This window comes from Symphalangus syndactylus, chromosome 6 (genome assembly GCF_028878055.3).
Source record: "Symphalangus syndactylus isolate Jambi chromosome 6, NHGRI_mSymSyn1-v2.1_pri, whole genome shotgun sequence".
Lineage (NCBI taxonomy): Eukaryota > Metazoa > Chordata > Mammalia > Primates > Hylobatidae > Symphalangus > Symphalangus syndactylus.
The window spans coordinates 134305778-134326197 of NC_072428.2; the positions used below are offsets into that span (position 1 = coordinate 134305778).

At 37.2% G+C, this 20420-nt stretch overlaps 1 protein-coding gene across 8 annotated transcripts in view; it reads right to left on the reverse strand.

Moving 5' to 3' along the window:
• Positions 1-20420, reverse strand: part of TPK1 (thiamin pyrophosphokinase 1) — a 393588-nt gene that overhangs the window by 77979 nt on the left and 295189 nt on the right. For 4 of the 8 annotated variants that reach the window (XM_055284385.2, XM_063642321.1, XM_063642322.1 and 1 more), the window contains exons 8-9: positions 16558-16669; positions 344-449 (exon numbers count right to left, since the gene is read on the reverse strand). In XM_055284385.2, the coding sequence (XP_055140360.1) occupies positions 344-449; positions 16558-16669 (218 nt within the window). Of the gene's footprint in view, positions 1-339; positions 450-16557; positions 16670-20420 lie in introns of those variants that run through there. The other 4 variants (XM_055284382.2, XM_055284383.2, XM_063642323.1 and 1 more) reach the window with 2 other exon arrangements.

The following is a 20420-nucleotide window of genomic DNA, read 5'->3' on the forward strand; positions in this document are numbered from 1 at the left end:
CAATTTTGGAGAACAGTAACTACATTGAATGGAAAAGGTAGTCCTCATTGCCTGTTGAGGGCATCAAATAAATCCTACTTGCACAATTCGTTTTGTTTATGTCTTGATTCTTCCTGAGGCAAGATGAATGACAACACTAAGTTTTTCAAATAGAATACAATTATATACCGTTTTTATACATCAATTTTCAGAGCAATTGTACAGATTCAATGGCATGATAATTGTATTCAAGAAGTATTATTTTAGAAAATCACTGGATTACTATCTGATATAGTAGGCTGAATAATAGGCCACTAAAAAGTCCTCAATTGTAATCCCCGGAACCTGCCAATATGCTACTTACATGGCAAGAGGAACTTTACAGATGTGATTAAGTCTGATTAATCTGATTAATCTTGGGACGGGATTATCCTTGGCTATCCAGGTGGTCCTAGTGTAGTCACAAGTTCCTTAAAAGGAGAAGGCAGAAGACTCAGAGGCAGAGAGAGAAAAAAAGAAAAAAACGTGACAGCGGAAGGAGAGGTCAGAAAAAGAGGGAGATTTGATGCTGCTATGCTGCCAGTCTTGAGGATGGAGGAAAGGGTTAGGAGCCCGGAAGTGTGGGTGGCCTTTAGAAGCTGGAAAGGGTTAGAAAAAACTTCCCTCTTACAGCCTCCAGGAGGAATGAAGCTCTGCCAGTGCTTGTATTTTAGTCTCATGAGACTCATTTTTGACTGTCCTCCAAACTGTAAAATCATGACTTTGTGTTGTTTTAGGCCACTAAGTTTGTGGTAATTTGTTACAGCAGCAATAGGGAACTGATAAATCTGAAAACTTTTGAAAATTTTAACAAATATTGTCAATTTTTTTCATCTACCTATCAAACAACACCCATTCTAAGTCTGTCTGTCTGCTATCTATCTATCTATCTATCTATCTATCTATCTATCTATCATCTATCTATCATCTGTCTATCTTCAAATATACTGTCAAACATAAAAATTTTCTACACTGTAAAATTCCCTCTATGTCATGTACCCCACATTCTGCATCTTGCCTGCTAACTCTAATTGGGTTGTTGTTGCTGCCTTGGCTGACTTCCCCAGTTTCTCTCTTGAATACCTGAACCTTAAGAGCAGATCTCAGTATTATCCTGATACTAAAACCAGACAAAGACATCACAAGAAGAAAAAGCCACAGAACAATGTCTGTTAGGAATATGGATGCAAAAATCCTCAACAAAATAGTCAGAAACCAAATCCAGCAACATATAACAATAATTATACATTATGACCAAGTGGGATTTATTCCAGGGATGCAAGTTTGATTTAATATCTGAAATTCAATTAATGTAAAACATATCAATGGAAGTTTTAAAATCAAATGTTCATTTCAACAGATGCAGAAAGATACAAAATCCAACACACTTTCATGATATAACCACTCAACAACTGGAAATAGCAAATAACCCCCTTAATCTAATAAAGGACATCCATGAAGAGCCCACAGTTAACATCATTCTTAAGAACAGAAAACTAGATGCTTTCTTCCTAAGATCAGGAACACAACAAAGATGTACACTCTCAATACTTTTATTCAATATTGTACCTGAGGCTCTAGCCAGGGCAATTTGGCAAGAAAAAGGAAGAAAAAGCATCCAGATTTGAAAAGTAAAAGTACTTCTATTTGCAGAAATCGTGATCTTGTATATAGAAACTCCTAAGAAATCTGCTAAAAATCCATTAGTCCTAAGGAATAAGTTCAGCAAGGTTGTAGGATACAAGAAAAATTGCAGAAATCAATTGTATTTCTATACACTTGGAATTAATCCCCAAATAAAATGAATTCCATTCACTGCAGCATAAAAACAATACTAAATAATGTAACAAAAGTACACAACTTATACTATTTAAAAAGAACATGAAAAGAAATTAAATGAGATCTAAATAAATGAAAAGTGTTCCATGTTCATGGATTAGAAGGCAACATTGTTAAGATGGCTATACTCTCCAAAATACTCTACAGAATCAACACAATCTCTATTAGAATCCTAGCTGTAATTACACAAAATTACTTAAATATAAAAATTAATTCAACACAGATCCAAAACCTAAATGTAAGCACAAAAACTGTAAATTCTTAAAAGAAAATGTAAGAATAAGTTTTCATGACATTGGATTTGACAACCAATTCTTAGATATGATGCAAAAAGCATAAGTAACAAGTGAAAGAAATAAGGCTTTGTTAACATTAGAAGTTTTTCTTTTTGCTTTAAAGAACACCATTAAGAAAGCAAAAAGAGAGCCCACAAAATAGAAGAAAATATTTGCAGATCATATATCTCATAAAGGACTTGTATCTGGAATACATAAAGAACTCTAACAACTCAATGATTAAAAGACAAATAGCTCAATTAAAAAATGGCTCAAGAATCTGCATGAAAGGTATACAAATGGCCAAGAAGTACTTGAAAATATATTCCACATCATTATTCATCAGGGAAATGCAAATCAAAACCACAGTGAGATATCACTTCACACACGCCAGATTGGCTAGAATCAAAAAGTGAGATAAAAATAAGTGTTGACAAGGACATGGCAAAATTGGAACTCTCATACACTGTTGGTAGGAATAGAAAATGGTGTAGTCCCTTTGGAAAACAGTCTGGAAGTTCTTCAGCAATTAAACATAAAGATACAATAATGCCCAGAAACTCTACTCCTAGGTGTATACCCCTCAAAAATGAAGACATGTCTACACAGAAATTTGTACGAGTATCTACAGCAGCATTACTTACAATAGGCAAAAGGTGGAAGCAATTCAAATGCCCATTAATTGCCAAATAGATAAAATGTGGTATAACCATATGGTGGAATATTATGCAGCCATATAAGTGAATGAAATACTGACAAATTTCTACATTGACGAACCTTAAAAATGTTATGCTAAGTGAAAGAAGTCAGTCACAAAAATCCCTATATTACATGATTCAATTCATATGAAAGACTAGAATATCTAGAGATAGGAAACAGAGCAGTAGTTGCTTAGGGCTAGAGCAAAAAGGTATGGCGGGGATGTGAGGGTGACAGCTAAAGGATACATGGTTTCTTTTTGAAAAGATGAACTTTCTAAATTTGGTGATGACTGTACACATATTTTAATATACTAAATACTATTTTTTTTTTTTTTTTTTTGAGATGGAGTCTTGCTCTGTGGCCCAGGCTGGAGTGCAGTGGCACAATCTCAGCTCACTGCAAGCTCCGCCTCCCGGGTTCACGCCATTCTCCTGCCTCAGCCTCCCGAGTAGCTGGGACTACAGGCACCTGCCACCACACCTGGCTAATTTCTTGTATTTTTAGTAGAGGCGGGGTTTTACCGTGTTAGCCAGGATGGTCTTGATCTCCTGACCTCGTGATCCGCCCGCCTTGGCCTCCCAAAGTGCTGAGATTACAGGCGTGAGCCACGGCACCCGGCCTACTAAATACTATTGACTATACATGTTAAATGAGTGAATTGTATGATATATGAATTATATCTCAAAAAATGTTTAAAAAAACAGATATCATTTCTTTCTAGCTTAGTTCACTAGAACTAGAATCAACGCTTGCCTCCTAGAAGATCATACCGGTCTGATTCCTCTTGCTTACCTTGGCTCAAAGTCATGGCCATGATCCTTTTTAGACAAAGATAGCACAGCATAGCTCTTTGTGAGACCTCTTCCCAGTACACAAATACGGAAGTGACATAACCAGCCCTTTGTTTCCAGGGCTACCACTGACCTCTACTTGGAAGTTAAATGGTATTTTGCAATAACAAAACACAGTTTTTAAAAAAGACTGCAACAGTTTGTGATCCTTAAAATATCATGAGTGACTGCAATTTGGTTTGTTAACAAACAGTTTTTAAAAGGTAAAATAATGGCTCATACAAATATAAAATGAACATGACAGATATTTTATTTAAGTCATTAATTAATGAGAAAACCTGTAAATAAAAAAAAAACTGCTTCAAGGAGACTCTACAAAGGACAGGCACATCTACAGATAATTGGGAATGCTGACATGAGTTTGCTAATGAATAGGAAACTGGCCAATTCTATAGGGTGAGAATCCACTGCATTTTAACAGAACAAAAACTCATTTGACTTATACAAACAGTAATCATTTACATTACAATCAGCCCCTTACAAGTTAGCTTCTAACTAAACAGAGTTGCAAAATCATCAAAAACAATGAAGGGCTTAACTTTCCTATAGAATCAGATAACCCTGAAAGGATCTTTTAGACCAAGTCTAACAATCCATCAAAAGACATTCAGGAATCTTTCTGTTTCTTAGTTTTCACTGTTCACTTTTATTTTAGGTTCAGGGGTACATGGTCAGGTTTGCTGTATAGGTAAACTGCGTTTTATGAAGGTTTGGTGTACAGATTATTTTATCACCTGGGTAATAAGCATGGCCCCGATAGGTATTTTTTCTGATCCTCTCCCTAATCCCACCCTCAAGTGGGCCCCAGTGTCTACTGTTCCACTCTTTGTGTTCATGTATTCTCATTGTTTAGCTCCCACTTATAAGTGAGAATACTTGGTGCGTTATTTGGTTTTCTGTTCCTACATTAGTTTGCTTTGGATAATGACCTCCAGCTCCATCCATGTTAATGCAAAAAAGACATGATCTCATTCTTTTTAATGGATGCATAGTGCTCCATGGTTCATATGTATCACATTTTCTTTTTTTTTTTTTTTGAGACGGAGTCTCGCTCTGTCGCCCAGGCTAGAGTGCAGTGGCGCGATCTCGGCTCACTGCAAGCTCCGCCTCCCGGGTTCACGCCATTCTCCTGCCTCAGCCTCTCCGAGTAGCTGGGACTACAGGCGCCCGCCACCACGCCCGGCTAATTTTTTGTATTTTTAGTAGAGACGGGGTTTCACCGTGGTCTCGATCTCCTGACCTCGTGATCCGCCCGCCTCGGCCTCCCAAAGTGCTGGGATTACAAGCGTGAGCCACCGCGCCCGGCCTTTTTTTTTTTTTTTTTTTTAACTTTTAGGTTTAGGGATACATATGAAGGTTACATCAATAAACACATGTCATGGGGGTTTGTTTTACATATTATTTCATTACTCAAGTACTAAGCCTAGTACACAATAGTTATCTTTTCTGCTCCTCTCCCACTTCCCACCCTCCCCCCTCAAGTAGACATCAGTGTCTGTTGTTTCCTTCTTTGTGTTCATAAGTTCTCATCATTTAGCTCCCACTTGTAAGTGAGAATATGTGTTATTTGGTTTTCAGTTCCTGTGTTAGTTTGCTAAGGATAATAGTCTCCAGCTCCATCCATGTTCCCATAAAAGACATGGTCTTGTTCTTTTTTATGGCTGCATAGTATTCCATGGTGTTTATTTATCACATTTTCTTTATCCAGTCTACTGTTGATGGGCATTTAGGTTGATTACATGTCTTTGCTATTGTGAATAGTGCTGCAGTGAACATATGCATGTGTCTTTATGACAGAAATAGTTATATTATTTTGGGTATATACTCAAAAATAAGATCACTGGGTCAAATGGTAATTCTGTTTTAAATTCTCTGAGGAATTTCCACACTGCTTTCCACAATGGCTGAACTAATTTACACTTCCTCAGCAGAGTATAAAGCATTCCCTTTTTTCTGTGACCTTGCCAGCATCTTTTATTTTTTGACTTTTTAATAATAGTCATTCTGACTGGTGTGAGATGGTATCTCACTGTGGTTTTGATTTGCACTTCTCTAATGAATAGTGGTGTTCAGCATTTTTTTCATATGCTTGTTGGCCACATGTATATCTTCTCTCGAAAAGTGTCAGTTCATGTCCTTTGTCTACTTTTTAACAAGGTTGTTTGTTTTTTGCTTGGAATACAGCTAACCAGGGAGGTGAAAGATCTCTACAATGAGAATTACAAAACATTGCTCAAAGAAATCAGAGATGACACAAGCAAATGGAAAAAGATTCCATGCTCATAAATAGAAAGAATCAATATTGTTAAAATGGCCATACTGTCCTAAGCAATTTAGAGATTCAATGCTATTCCTATTGAACTACCAATGATGTTCTTCACAGAATTAGAAAACACTATTTTAAAGTTCATATGGAACCAAACAAACAGCCTGAATAGCCAAGGCATTCTTAAGCAAAATGAACAAAGCTGGAGGCATCACCTGACTTCAAGTTATGCTACAAGGGTACAGTAACCAAAACAGCATGGTACTGGTACAAAAGCAGACACATAGACCAAAGGAACAGAATAGAGAGCCCAGAAGTAATACCACACACCAATAATCATCTGATCTTCAGCAAAGCTGACAAAAACAAGCAATGGGGAAAAGACTCCCTATTCAATAAATGGTGCTGGGGTAGCTGGCTAGCCATATGTAGAAGACTGAAACTGGACCCCGTCCTTACACTACATGCAAAAATCAACTCAAGATGGAGTATAGACTTAAATCTAAAAACTAAAACTATAAAAATCCTGGGGATAACCTAGGAAATACCATTCTAGACATAGAATCCAGCAAAGATTTCATGACGAAGACACTAAAAGCAATTGCAACAAAACCATATATTGACAAATGGGACCTAATGAAACTAAAGAGCTTCTACAGAGCAAAAGAAACTGTCAAGAGAGTAAATAACCTACAGAAAGGGAGGAAATATTTGCAAACTATGCATCTGGCAAAGGTCTAATATACAGAGTCTATAAGGAACTTAATTTTCTATTCGATTTGATCTATCAAATTTCATCAGTTCTAACATGGATATTTTCCTGTATCTGCAATTATAATTAGTATATTTTTTCTTAGTATACATAAAATAATACATATCTTACAATCAATGGCATCATAAATGTGATAAAATGCAATCATTTCACCAACTCGTTAACTCAAGAAAAGGGTTTGGGGGTGGAAGACCTCAGCTAGCATCTATTTTAGGAAGGACCAGAGGGGAAAAGATTGCTATTGCTAATTTTATTGTCACTTGTGATCTGTAATGCATCTTTTTTTTTTCTAGAAAAATGTTAACATATTTAATTCAATTCAGAGTAAGTTATTGATTATAGAAGACTTACAGTATGAAAGACATCGTCCTTGACTCAGACAAGAAATACTGATGTCACAGTTTCAGAGTGTCTTTTTTAAGCACTAGTCTGGAAAATCAATAATTAATATAATAACAAAGACATCTAAAAACACGAAACATCTCACACATTAGTGGCACTAGCTCACAAGAGGTTATAACCTAAGTGGGAATAGCTATAGCTATACTATGACAACTGCCTACAATCACTTTGTGAGTTGCAGTGGAGTGAGAATTAAAAGCATTTCTCACTGAAAATGCATTACTAGCAAGTGTAATTTTACAGATGCATGAAATGTTCCCTTGTTAGGATGGCACTTAAAAATTTTCATAGAAAACTCCTGCAGAAAACCATGGTACCTGTATATGCTTATTATAGCTTTTTTATTTTCATAGAGATGAAAAATCTTTTCAAACTGTTTTCTCATAATTTCTCTCTTTCAAAACTCTTTTCCCTAGGTTAAAAGAGTTGAGTCTCTTTTAGTCAATGCTGAGAAGTTATTTCCTTGTAATTTACTTCTATATTTCTTTGAAAAAAACATAAAAGAAAGAACAATGAATACATAATTTCAGTCTCAATATGAGTGCTATATAAAGGGGCCTGGGCAAATGGAAAGCAACTCCATTTAATATTTTCCTTAGGCAAAAGTATAGAAAAGTTAAAAGTTCTATCCCTCAGAATTTCACTTTTCTTGCCATTACTTTCCATTCTGTGCCATTATCTTCTCTTTCGTATCACCTTTGCTTTCTCATCTAGTTACCTTCCTCCTATCTTCTCTTTATCCAAAATTTACATTCTCTTTATTCCATATTTAAATTTTTTAAACATCAACTTATTTTATATAAGTCCTTCACTTACTAATTGGAAACAAACATAAATAGTATTGAAGACTTGATTTCAAATTTTGAGTGCATTAATCCATAATTATGTAAATTTAGGCCAATTACAGATTTTAATTACTATTTCCATTTCTGAAAAATACAGACAATCCAACCTGTCACTATTGTAATATTTAAGACTTTTTAAAAATGTGAAATATCATATGAACATTAATATTACAATTCTGATTATTGTTCCCATCCTTTGTGAAAAGTCAAAAACTTCTGGAAATACCACAAACCCATACATAGAGTATACTGCCACTTGACTGTATAGGTATTACATGGAATATCAACCTAAATACACCCTGCTAAATTCACCCGGATTATCTAGGAAGGAAACCTAACTTTGAGCTATTAACACCCATTAACACAAATTTATAAATCAGATTAAGTAGCTATCTCCTGGCAGGAGACTTTGAAAGACTGGAGGAGTTTTAGTAAATTATTGAAGAGAATCTTTGTTCTGGGAATATTTAGAGTATGGAACATGGCTGAGTAGGGAGACAAGAGAATGGGGAGGATGAAGCTATCAGGAGGCAAAATCCAGTGTGCTGGGTTCTGAAAAATATACAAAAAGGGGCAGGATTCTAGGGTTAATGATTAGGATGAGCAGTGGCTCCATTTAGAACTTCAAAAATCAGAGTAAGTCTGGAATTCAGATTTCCCAAAGGTGAAAATATGAGTGTTGGAATGTTTACAATAATGATTTGTATTTATGTTTCCATGAGTCAAAGTTTGAGTAGACTCACTTCAAAATATAATTGTGGCCTCTGAAAAACCTTGCTAGAGCCTTTGCTGTTAACTTTTCCCCTTCAGAGGGTTCCCTGATGCTACAAGTGTCCTACTCAAGCAACCTCAACTAGGAGATGTGGAAGATTTCCATTCTGGCCATACGGTAGCCCATATATCCTGAAATTCTCCTGATACCAGACTCTTAGACATAATACATAATTTATTATAAATGTTCTGTAACTAACATGCTAAGCTCGCAAGAAAATAAACTCTTCAGTGGTATAAAATTGAAGGAGCTGGAAAACAGGGCACCTGCACAGAGAATGTTGACTTCTTTCCTTAACTAAGATGCTTTTCTTTTCAGATACATGTCAATCAAGAATCAACATGTCGGGCCTTGACAAAGTAAGAGTTAGGACTGAGGTTCTATATAAATTCACTGCTACATCTTTAACAGAAGGGTAGACTTGTGTCTTAGTCTATTTGGGTTGCTCTAATAAAATACCATAAACTAGATAGCTTACAAACATCACAAATTTATTGCTCACAGTTCTGGAGGTGAATTACAAGATCAAGGCACCACAGATTTGGCATCTGGAGGGTCCACTGCCTGGTTTATAGATGGTACCTTCTTACTGAGTGGTGGAAGAGGCAAGTGTCTCTCTCAGGCCTCTTTTATAAGGGCATTAATCCCATTTACAAGGGTTCATGATCTAGTCACCTCCCAATGTCTCCATCTCCTGATAACATCACATTGATGATTAAGTTTCAACATACGAATTGGGGGCGGGGGCATAAACCTTCAGACCATAGCAACTAGGAAATAACTGGTCTGCCAGAAAAGGTTCAGAACAAGGAAACATCTCTCTATCAGCCTGGGCTTTCACAGATGCAAAAACTAAAAAAGACACCTCAATTCCTTGTGGTTTTAATTAACAATGAAAGCGTCTTCAGGAAAACCTTATACCAAGATAGCTAAGTGTTCCAGGATTGGTTATACCTCAGGGCACTGGCAGAAGCAACTTAAAATCCTATGTCAAAGAACATGCTTAACCTAACCTTCTACATATTTCCACAGGAAAAAAAGACAACCAAATATATAAAACACGGGATAAAGTGTCTATCACGAGTGAGAATAAAAGAAATATTTAAAAATAGCAGTATTATCAAAAAGTCAAAAAATTAATAGATGCTGGTGAGGCTGAAGAGAAAAGGAACACATATACTGCTGGTGGGAATGGAAATTAGTTCAGCCACAGTGGAAAGCAGTTGAGCGATTTTTCAAAGAACTCAAAGCGAATTACCATTTGACCCAGCAATCCCATTATTGGGTATATACCCAAAGAAATATATAATCATTCTACCATAAAGAACACGTACATGTATGCTCATCACAGTGCTAGCCACAATAGCAAAGACACTGAATCAACCTAAATCCTCATCAACAGTAGACTGGATAAATAAAATGTGGTACATATACACCATGGAATATCATGCAGCCATAAAAAGAACAAGACCATGCCCTTTGCAGCAACATGGATGGAGCTGGAGGCCATTATCCTAACTGAACTAACACAAAAACAGAAAACCAAATACCACATGTTCTCACTTATAAGTGGAAGCTAAATGCTGAGTACATATAGACACAAAGAAGGGAACAGACACCAATGTCTAGTTGACGGTGGAGGGTAAGGATTGAAAAATTACCTATTGGATACTATGCTTATTACCTGGGTGGTAAAATAATCTGTATATAAAACCCCTGTGACATGCAATATACCTATATAGCAAACCTGCACATGTACCTGTGAACCTAAAATAAATGTTAAAAATAATTGGAAACAGAAAATTTGAGACTCCCTCTCAAGAAATAAAGGGAAAATAGCAGAATTAGGTCAAAAAAGAGATGAAGAAACTAGAATGCTCAAATACCATACTGTATTCCACCCAATATAAGATACCATTTATTATAATAGGCCCCAATTTTTAAATATCTAAAAAAACTCCTATCAATTAAATTATGACATCTTTAACAATGTAATAAATAATTCACCTCAATATCTGATATTTTAAAAATCTGCTTATTTAAAAAATTAAATATATAATTAAAACACTGGCAACAAGATGTGGTCTTAAATTTTTTGAGATAAAAAAGAGTGAAAAATACAATCTATGAAATTCAAAACCCAATCATTAAATGGCAGATTAGAAACAGCCAAAGACAGAAATAGTGAAAAGAAAGATGAAAAAAAAAAAAACAAAAAAAAACTAGAATGCACAAAGAATAAACAAGGAAAAGAGATGATGAGGCCTAATATGTTTACTAACAGTTCAAGGAGAAAAGAATAGAAAAAAATGGAGGGGAAGCAATCGAAGATAAATGGCTAAGAATTTTCAGAATTGATGAACTATACCAATTATCAGATTGAATAAAAAGCAACTAGAACAAAAGAAAGGTTACATGTAAACATATTGTTGTAAAACTTTAGAATGTCAAAGCAAAACATAAGGTCTAGAAAACGTGACAGATTATAAACAAATCAGAATTAATTTCATTGATTGTAGGTTTTTCAACAGAAACAACAGCAATCCATATGAATATGGCTGAAAGAAAACTAAATTTTTTATGATACACATAGATAAAATGTTCAAGATGATGAATGAAGCAAAGGCATTTTTTGACAGAAGAGCAGACTCCTAGTCATTCTCTTCTTCCTTACTGATGGAACCTCAGTTTTATTTGGAGTGACAATGTAGTTGGATAAAAAATTGCACACGTAGCCTCCCTTGAAGCTAGGGTGGCTATGTGATACAATTCTGGCCACTGAGGCAAAAGATGAGACACAAGAAGGGTTGCTGAGAATGCCGGGAATCCCTGAAGTCTCTGATTCCTGTTACAGACCCTTCCTGCTCCCTTCCCTTTCCTCTCTTCTGATGCCCACTGGGCACAACACACCTGGAGTTGCAACAGATATCTTAGATTTTGAGGCAAAGGCTGAGGAAATAATAGAAACCTTGCCCTATAGGTACTTACCTCTGCACTTTGTTACATGAGGAAACCAACAAAAAGGCTTTTTTTTTTTTTTTAAAAAAGCCACCATTTCAGTCCATTATAGTAATTTAATTCTATTTGTCACAGACTGCAGAAGAAAACTTGATTATTAACAGAAACACGATTGTGTATAGAAAACCAAGTGACTCTATAGTCACATTTTCAGATATAATAAATGTTCATCAATATATTAACATTAAAATAGACAAAAATGAATTATATGTCTATATATCACCAACAAACAGAAAATGTAATTTTTAAAGTATAATTTATACTAGGACACAAAATATAGGGTTTATAGAAATAAATCTTATAAAAATGCATAGGATGTTTATAGAGAAAATTATAAAATTATTGAAAGGAATTTAAAAGTTCTAAGTAAATAGAGAGCTAAACTAAATTTGTGGATGGGAAGACTCAATTTCATGTAGACATTTTCTTCCCCAATTTTTCGATTCTTCCCAAATTAATCTAGACATTAAATGTAATTGCAGTAAAAATTATAATAGAATTGTGTGAGAGAGGCACTTGTCAAGTTACTTCTAAAATTTATAAAGAAGAGCAGGCTGAGTGTGGTGACTCAGGCCTGTAATCCCAGCACTTTGGGAGGCCGAGGTGGGTGAATCACAAGGTCAGGAGTTCAAGACAAGCCTGGTCAACCTGGTGAAACCCTGTCTCTACTAAGAATGCAAAAAAAAAAAAAAAAAAAAAAATTAGCTGGGTGTGGTGGCAGTCGTCTGTAATCCCAGTTACTCAGGAGCCGAGGCAGGAGAATCACTTGAACCCAGGAGGCGGAGGTTGCCGTGAGCCAAAATTGCGCCATTGCACTCCAGCCCAGGCGACAGTGTGAGACTCCGTCTCAAACAAACAAGCAAGAGCAAAATGCCGGGAACAGAGTGACAATTTTGAAGAACAAGGTCTGAGGACTCAACTTAGCACATTTCAATATTTATTATAAAGCTATGGTAATGAAGGCAGTGTGGCTCCAGCACAGGAAGAAGTATGTAAGCCAATGGAACAAAACAGATCCGAGAAACATACCCATACATATGAACACCTGTGCTACCCTGCAAATCACTGGAAAAAGGATTAAGAAATGATGTTAGGGCAATTCATTATCTTTTTTTTTTTTTTTTTTTTGAGGCGGAGTCTCACTCTGTCGACCAGGCTGGAGTTCACTGGCGCGATCTCGGCTCACTGCAAGCTCCGCCTCCCGGGTTCACGCCATTCTCCTGCCTCAGCCTCCGAGTAGCTGGGACTACAGGCGCCCGCCACCACGCCCGGCTAATTTTTCGTATTTTTTAGTAGAGACAGGGTTTCACCATGTTAGCCAGGATGGTCTCGATCTCCTGACCTTGTGATCCGCCCGCCTTGGCCTCCCAAAGTGCTGGGATTACAGGCGTGAGCCACCGCGCCCGGCCCATTATCTTTAAAAAAACTAGATCCTTATCTCATATCATATACAAAAATCAATTTCAGGTGAGAGAAAAGACCTAAACGCGAAACTTAAATGAGAGAATTTTATGACCATGAGGAATAGAAAGATAACTTACACAAAAATGACTAATCTGATACATTTTGACTGCATTTAACTCAATAAACTCTGTTCATATAAAAACACCATAAACAAATTGAAAAGCCAAAGTACAGCCAGGAAAAAGAGTCTTCAGAACTTCTAGGAATTAACATCCCAATGGAAAAATAGGCAAAAGAAAGTAGCAATTCACAGAAGAAGAAACCAGCATGAAAAAGATGCTTATCCTTATCAGCAGAGACCACAAAAACATCATTTACACTCATCAGGCTGGCAAAAATGGTTAAGTTTGATAATAGCAAGAATTGTTGAGGATATGGAGCAGGGGAACTTCATATGTATTCCTGGGCTGAGTGCACATTGGTACGACCACTGTGCAGAGCAATACGGTGTATCTCATAAAGATGAAGATGTGATTATCTATGACACAGCTATTTTACTGCCAACTGTATATATCCCAGAGAAACTCTTGTACAAGACACAAGTCAAAGAATATTCATAGCATATTGCTATGAAATAAAAGACTGTAAATATAGGTAGCTTCAGTAATATTTGAAAAGTTTCACTCCTGGGTGATCGGTACCTAGGTATCATTCATACAATTTTTTTTTAACATTAGAATGGCGTGTGAAATATTGCAAACTGGTAACAGATAAATCCAACTACTTTTAGAACTTCTGGCATCATGTACTTAGAGTGGGTGGAGATAGGTAGAGATCAAGCCACGGGGCCACACATGAGGACCTTGACAAGTTTCTTTACAAAAACTTGCTTACTCCCATTAACCCAAGAAGTGAGCTGCCCCCGAATAAGTGTCTGCATATTCTCTTTCTGCAAGCCCACCTTCACCCTGTCCCTTTGTAGCCATGACTGACAAAATAACCCTGACCTCAGGGCTCTTTCACAGACAACAGCACGGAGGAAGGCAGGGAGCCTCTCTGTGAATGATATCTACCCACTTTTCTTCAAGTCAACATGATGTCACATTTATTTTTATTAAGTTTTAATGAGGCAATGTTACCTATCAGAAGACCCCATGAATTAGCACTTTTACAACAGGTAATTGATGAAACACTTTGTGTTTCAACTTTATTGCTTTGCATATTCCATGAAGTTTTTTTTTTTAATGAAGTTTACAAAAATAATTACTTCAAAAGTCAAAGTGATGTGTAACCATATAAATAAGTAATGGCATATTACATGCAGACTGGATCAAAAGTTATCTCAGGAAGGTTAAGAGCCCTGCCCTCATCATGCTGAAGGCCCCCTTACCAGAGAAAGCCTTACACAGAACTAGGATGTGTGATACGATTTGACTCCAGGTTCCCACCCAAATCGCATGTTGAATTGTAATTCCCAATGTTGGTGGAGGAACCTGGTGGGAGGTGACTGAATCATGGGAGTGGGCTTCCCCCTTGCTGTTCTCGTGGTAGTGAATGACTTCTCATGATATTTGATGGCTTAAAAGTCTGCGGCACGTCCCCCATCACTCTCATTCTCTCTTGCTGCCATGTGAAGAAGGTGCCTGCTTCCCTTTTACCTTCCACCATGATTGTAAGTTTCCTGAGGCCTCCTGGTCATGCTTCCTGGTAAGCCTACATAACTGTGAGTCAGTTAAACCTCTTTTCTTCATAAATTACCCAGTCTTAGGTAGTTCTTTACAGCAATGTGAGCATGGACTAATACAATGTGCATATTACTGTGGGAAATACAGGATCAAAGGACATTCTAAAGATCCCAGAAGAATCATGTCTAACGTATGACTCTTTTTTATTACTATAAGATAAAGGAAGCTGGGGCACCTGCTCCTAGTGCCAACGTTCCTCTCTACTTTGCTCAGTGCTCCTTTGTCATGGTGCCAGCCCTGAAAAGTGTGATTGCTCCTAGATCCAGCAGAAAGTTCACCACTGTCTAGATTGGGTGCCCTTGGAAATAATGAGAACTATAAAAAATAAAACAGTTGTTTGGGGCCAGAATGTTTTCAAAAAAGCTTCCAATGGGAGCTCATGTCAATTTCAGCTAAACAGCTTCAAAGCCTGTCACATATTTCTGTGCACTGGAGGAGATGTATTCTCACAGTCCTTTCAAATTCTGATGAGCTCTCTAGACATTTGTTTCAAAATATCTCTAGTGTTTCCTAATTGTTTCTGCAGTGGCTCACAGAAAGGTCTTTTTACAAGTCTTTTTGTTTCAAAATATTTATCTCTTGGAAAAAAATTTATTTTCTTGTGGGAATCTAAGTGCTTTACTTGTTAGAAAAGAACGACATAGTTGCATATTTTACTTGTACAGCTTTGCCGTATTGGTCAATCAGGAGATGATCCCTTTGATATTCAATCACAACTCTTTGATTAAATTATTGCTATCCTTAGAAAGGCTAGAATTGATTCATTTCACAATGACTGATGATTCCTTTTGGAATCAGCATTTATCTCATGAACAGGACCCCCTTACTTTTTAATATTTTTAACTCAGATAGTTTTAGTACTACTAGGACCTAATACAGTTCACAATTACTGGAAAACATTTTAAAATTTAATAAGAACAGCAAATCTTATGTCAAAGATTTGACTACGAAAATAACTTGCTGCTTCTCCAGGAAAGTAAAGTAGGTTTTTCAAATATACAAAATTGTGAAGAAGGTGGGGCAAATAGTTATTTGATATGATATCAAAAATATGATCCATAAAAGAAAAACATAGACTTCATTAACATTTGTTTATTTAGTTAATTAAATTTCAGAAAGTGAAAATATATGCTAAAGGCTAAAAAATTTTTGCAAGTCACACACCTGGGTAAAGGACTTGTCTCTAAAATACATAAAGGACTCTTACAACTCAATGTAAAAATAGCCAATTAAAATATGGGTAAAAGAGCTGAATAGACATTTCTCCAGTGAAGATATATGAATGTTCCATAAGCACAAGAAAAGATGCTCGACATAATTAGTCATCAGAGAAATGGAAATCAAACCCCAATAAGATGCCACCTTCACATGCTTTAGGATGACTATAAGCCAGCAAACAGATAACAACAAGTGTTGAGAATGTGGGGAAACTGGAACACTCTTATACTGCACATAGAAATGTAAAATGGTTCAGGCACACTGGAAGGTAATCTGGCCGTTCCTCAATAGGTTAAACATAGAGTTACCATGTGACCCAGCAATTCCTCCTAGGTATAGACCACAGAGACATTAAAAAAAAAAAAATAAATAAAAATAAACAGAGAAAAAAAGAAAAAAAATCATTCCTTTATGGAAAGGTTCTACTTACTGAGGTTCCACTTGAGGCCTGTGGTTGTAACCTGCATACAAGGCTTTCCAACAGGAATAAGGCCACACCAATCACCCTCCATTCCAGTGTCTACATGCAATCTGTGCTTTCCCTGAAGGAGACAAGAAATGATCATTAAGAAGGGGAAGAGAGAAGGAATGTTAATGTGCACTGAAGACCTGAGCAGGATGCGTCTATAACCCTCACATGGCTTATCATACTTAATCCTCACAAAAAAATGTTTGCAATATGTGCTAAATAATCCTAGGAACTTTCACCTGACTTAATCCTAACAACAATTTTACAAAGTATCTGATATCTTATTGTTAATTATGTTTCACCTATGAGAAAATTGAAGCTGGCAGAGATTAACATAGGACCACACAGATAAAGATTCCTACCTACACCTGCCAATTCCAGAGACCAAACTGGCAGCAATAGGACTGTCGAGTTTGAAACCTATCCTAAATGAAAGGTACCACACAAAGAGAAACACACAAAGACAGCTGCTTCTCAGCAGCCATTACAATGTATTCTGCTTTTTTTTTTCTTTTTTAAGATGGAGTCTCACTCTGTTGTCCAGGCTGGAGTGCAATGTTGCAATCTTGGCTCACTGCAACATCTGCCACCAGGGTTCAAGCAATTCTCCTGCCTCCTGAGTAGCTGGGACTATAGGCGGGCACCATCACACCCAGCTGATTTTTATATTTTTAGTAGATATGGGGTTTCACCACGTTGGCCAGGCTGGTCTCGAACTCCTGACCTCAAGTGATCCACAGACCTTGGCCTCCCAAAGTGTTGGGACTGCAGGCGTGAGCCACAACACCTGGCCTTGGGTTTTTTTTTTTTTTTCTAAAAAAGTTTTTATTTTCTTTTAGGTAAGAGCTGCCTTTATTCCTGTGTATAGAATTCCCCCCTAAGTTTTTTATATTGAATAGCTTGAAAGCTGAAACTGGATCCCTTCCTTACACCTTATACAAAAATTAATTCAAGATGGATTAAAGACTTACATGTTAGACCTAAAACCATAAAAACCCTAGAAGAAAACCTAGGCAATACCATTCAGGACACAGGCGTGGGCAAGGACTTCATGTCTAAAACACCAAAAGCAATGGCAACAAAAGCCAAAATTGACAAATGGGATCTAATTAAACTAAAGAGCTTCTGCACAGCAAAAGAAACTACCATCAGAGTGAACAGACAACCTACAGAATGGGAGAAAATTTTCGCTACCTACTCATCTGACAAATATCCAGAATCTACAATGAACTCAAACAAATTTACAAGAAAAAAACAAACAACCCCATCAAAAAGTGGGCGAAGGACATGAACAGACACTTCTCAAAAGAAGACATTTATGCAGCCAAAAGACACATGAGAAAATGCTCATCATCACTGGCCATCAGAGAAATGCAAATCAAAACCACAATGAGATACCATCACACACCACTTAGAATGGCCATCATTAAAAAGTCAGGAAACAACAGGTGCTGGAGAGGATGTGGAGAAATAGGAACACTTTTACACTGTTGGTGGGACTGTAAACTAGTTCAACCATTGTGGAAGTCAGTGTGGCGATTCCTCAGGGATCTCGAACTAGAAATACCATTTGACCCAGCCATCCCATTACTGGGTATATACCCAAAGGACTATAAATCATGCTGCTATAAAGACACATGCACACGTATGTTTATTGCGGCACTATTCGCAATAGCAAAGACTTGGAACCAACCCAAATGTCCAACAACGATAGACTGGATTAAGAAAATATGGCACATGTACACCATGGAATACTATGCAGCCATAAAAAAGGATGAGTTCATGTCCTTTGTAGGGACATGGATGAAACTGGAAAACATCATTCTCAGTAAACTATCACAGGGACAAAAAACCAAACACCGCATGTTCTCACTCATAGGTGGGAACTGAACAATGAGAACTCATGGACACAGGAAGGGGAACATCACACTCCGGGGACTGTTGTGGGTTGGGGGGAGGGGGGAGGGACAGCATTAGGAGATATACCTAATGCTAAATGACGAGTTAATGGGTGCAGCAAACCAACACGGCACATAGATACATATGTAACAAACCTGCACATTGTGCACATGTACCCTAAAACCTAAAGTATAATAAAAAAAAAATAAAAAACATAAACTTATATTGAATAGCTTGCCACACAAATTTGAGATTTGTTTCTTCCTACCATTCTCCATTATATAAATAATTCTCTCTCAACATAGATATACTAAACATAATACAAATGACCATCCCTAGATGCCAAACATAGCACACTTTTAAAACAAATGCTCAAAGGGGTAACAAAACCTTCTTTCTAATAGAAAGAGTTGATGAGGCCAGGCGCGGTGCGCCTGTAATCCCAGCACTTTGGAAGGCTGAGGCGGGCAGATCATCTGAGGTCAGGAGTTCAAGACCAGCCTGGCCAACATGGTGAAACCCTGTCTCTATAAAAATACAAAAATTAGGTGGGTATGGTGGTGGGTGCCTGTAATTCAAGCTACTCGGGAAGCTGTGGCAGAAGAATTGCTTGAACCCGGGAGGCAGAGGTTGCAGTGAGCCGAGATCGTGCCATTGCACTCCAGCCTGGGTGACAGAGCAATACTCCATCTCAAAAAAAAAAAAAAGGAGTTGATGAGACAGACGTTTTAGAAATTCGGATTTCCTTAGCATTACATTGGCTTCAGCAGAGAAGGAACAGGAATTGGTGGTGACTTATCATGTAGGTGGATTGCCACCCAGTTTCCTGTTGAAGGGCAGTACTCTTAGGGTTCCCATCAGAAAACACAGCAATTTCAGAGGGGTTATAGGTAACCTGTAGCATTCTGGACATTGGGTTGCAGAGAGTGTAGGGCTCAAGAGAGCACCAGTGGAACAAGGAAAAGAAGATACACCTTGTCCAGCTCTCTGTACTTCTGCATCTGATAACAGTGCTTCTGACAATGAGACCTGCTGTTAGAGTGCGACTTCTCCATCACTTATCAAAGAGGAATTCCTGTGTTCTTGAGCTCTCTTATTTTCAGTGTGTTACAGTTAGTTCTTGTCTCTTAATTGATGACTTTCTTTCCTCTGTCTGTGGCCTGCTTAATGGTTTGGCACTACCTAGCTGAATACATTAGCATGTTTGGTGCTCCTAGGTGACTTCTGTTAAGAATGGCGAAGCAAAGAAGGAAATGTTTTTCAATTTGTGGTATTAACTCCCTAAGAGAGTATTCTTCAACTTGTATCGTATAATGCAAAGGAAACAGCATATATACATGCTAAGTTTTATTCTCCCAGGGAGAGAGGAGGGCTGTTATAAAATCCAATGATTTAAATGACATAGTAGTAAGCATGTTACATATTCATTGCCTTCCTCATTATTTTAAGAATCAACAGACCTTAACATTTTCAGTCTGGGAATAAACTCGTTTGTGGACTTGAGAAGCCACAGATAGGCCTTAGCCCACAATCAATTAACCATGTTTTCTCTTGTTCCAAAAAGGTGCTTAGCCATATGTGAATGGTCTTTGTGTTTATAAACATGCAAATACAGTTTTTATGGTTAAATGAGAGCAGTATTTTGCTTTCCTCCTGTATCTTCAAGTCTATATGACTTCTTTTGAAAATGAACAATTGTATAAAGGAATTTTTGTTCATTCCCCAGATTTCTTAATTCATAATATGTGCTAGCCTATATGTGATTTGACACAGGCAGGCATACAGGCTGACATTAAAGAACTTCCCTATGGATTTATGCCATTACTGGAGACTAGAGGCACATGAACTCATCATTTACTTCCATCTTCTCCCATGAATCATTTCACAGGTTCCTGCTCTGGCCTCTTTTCTGAACTAAGATAACT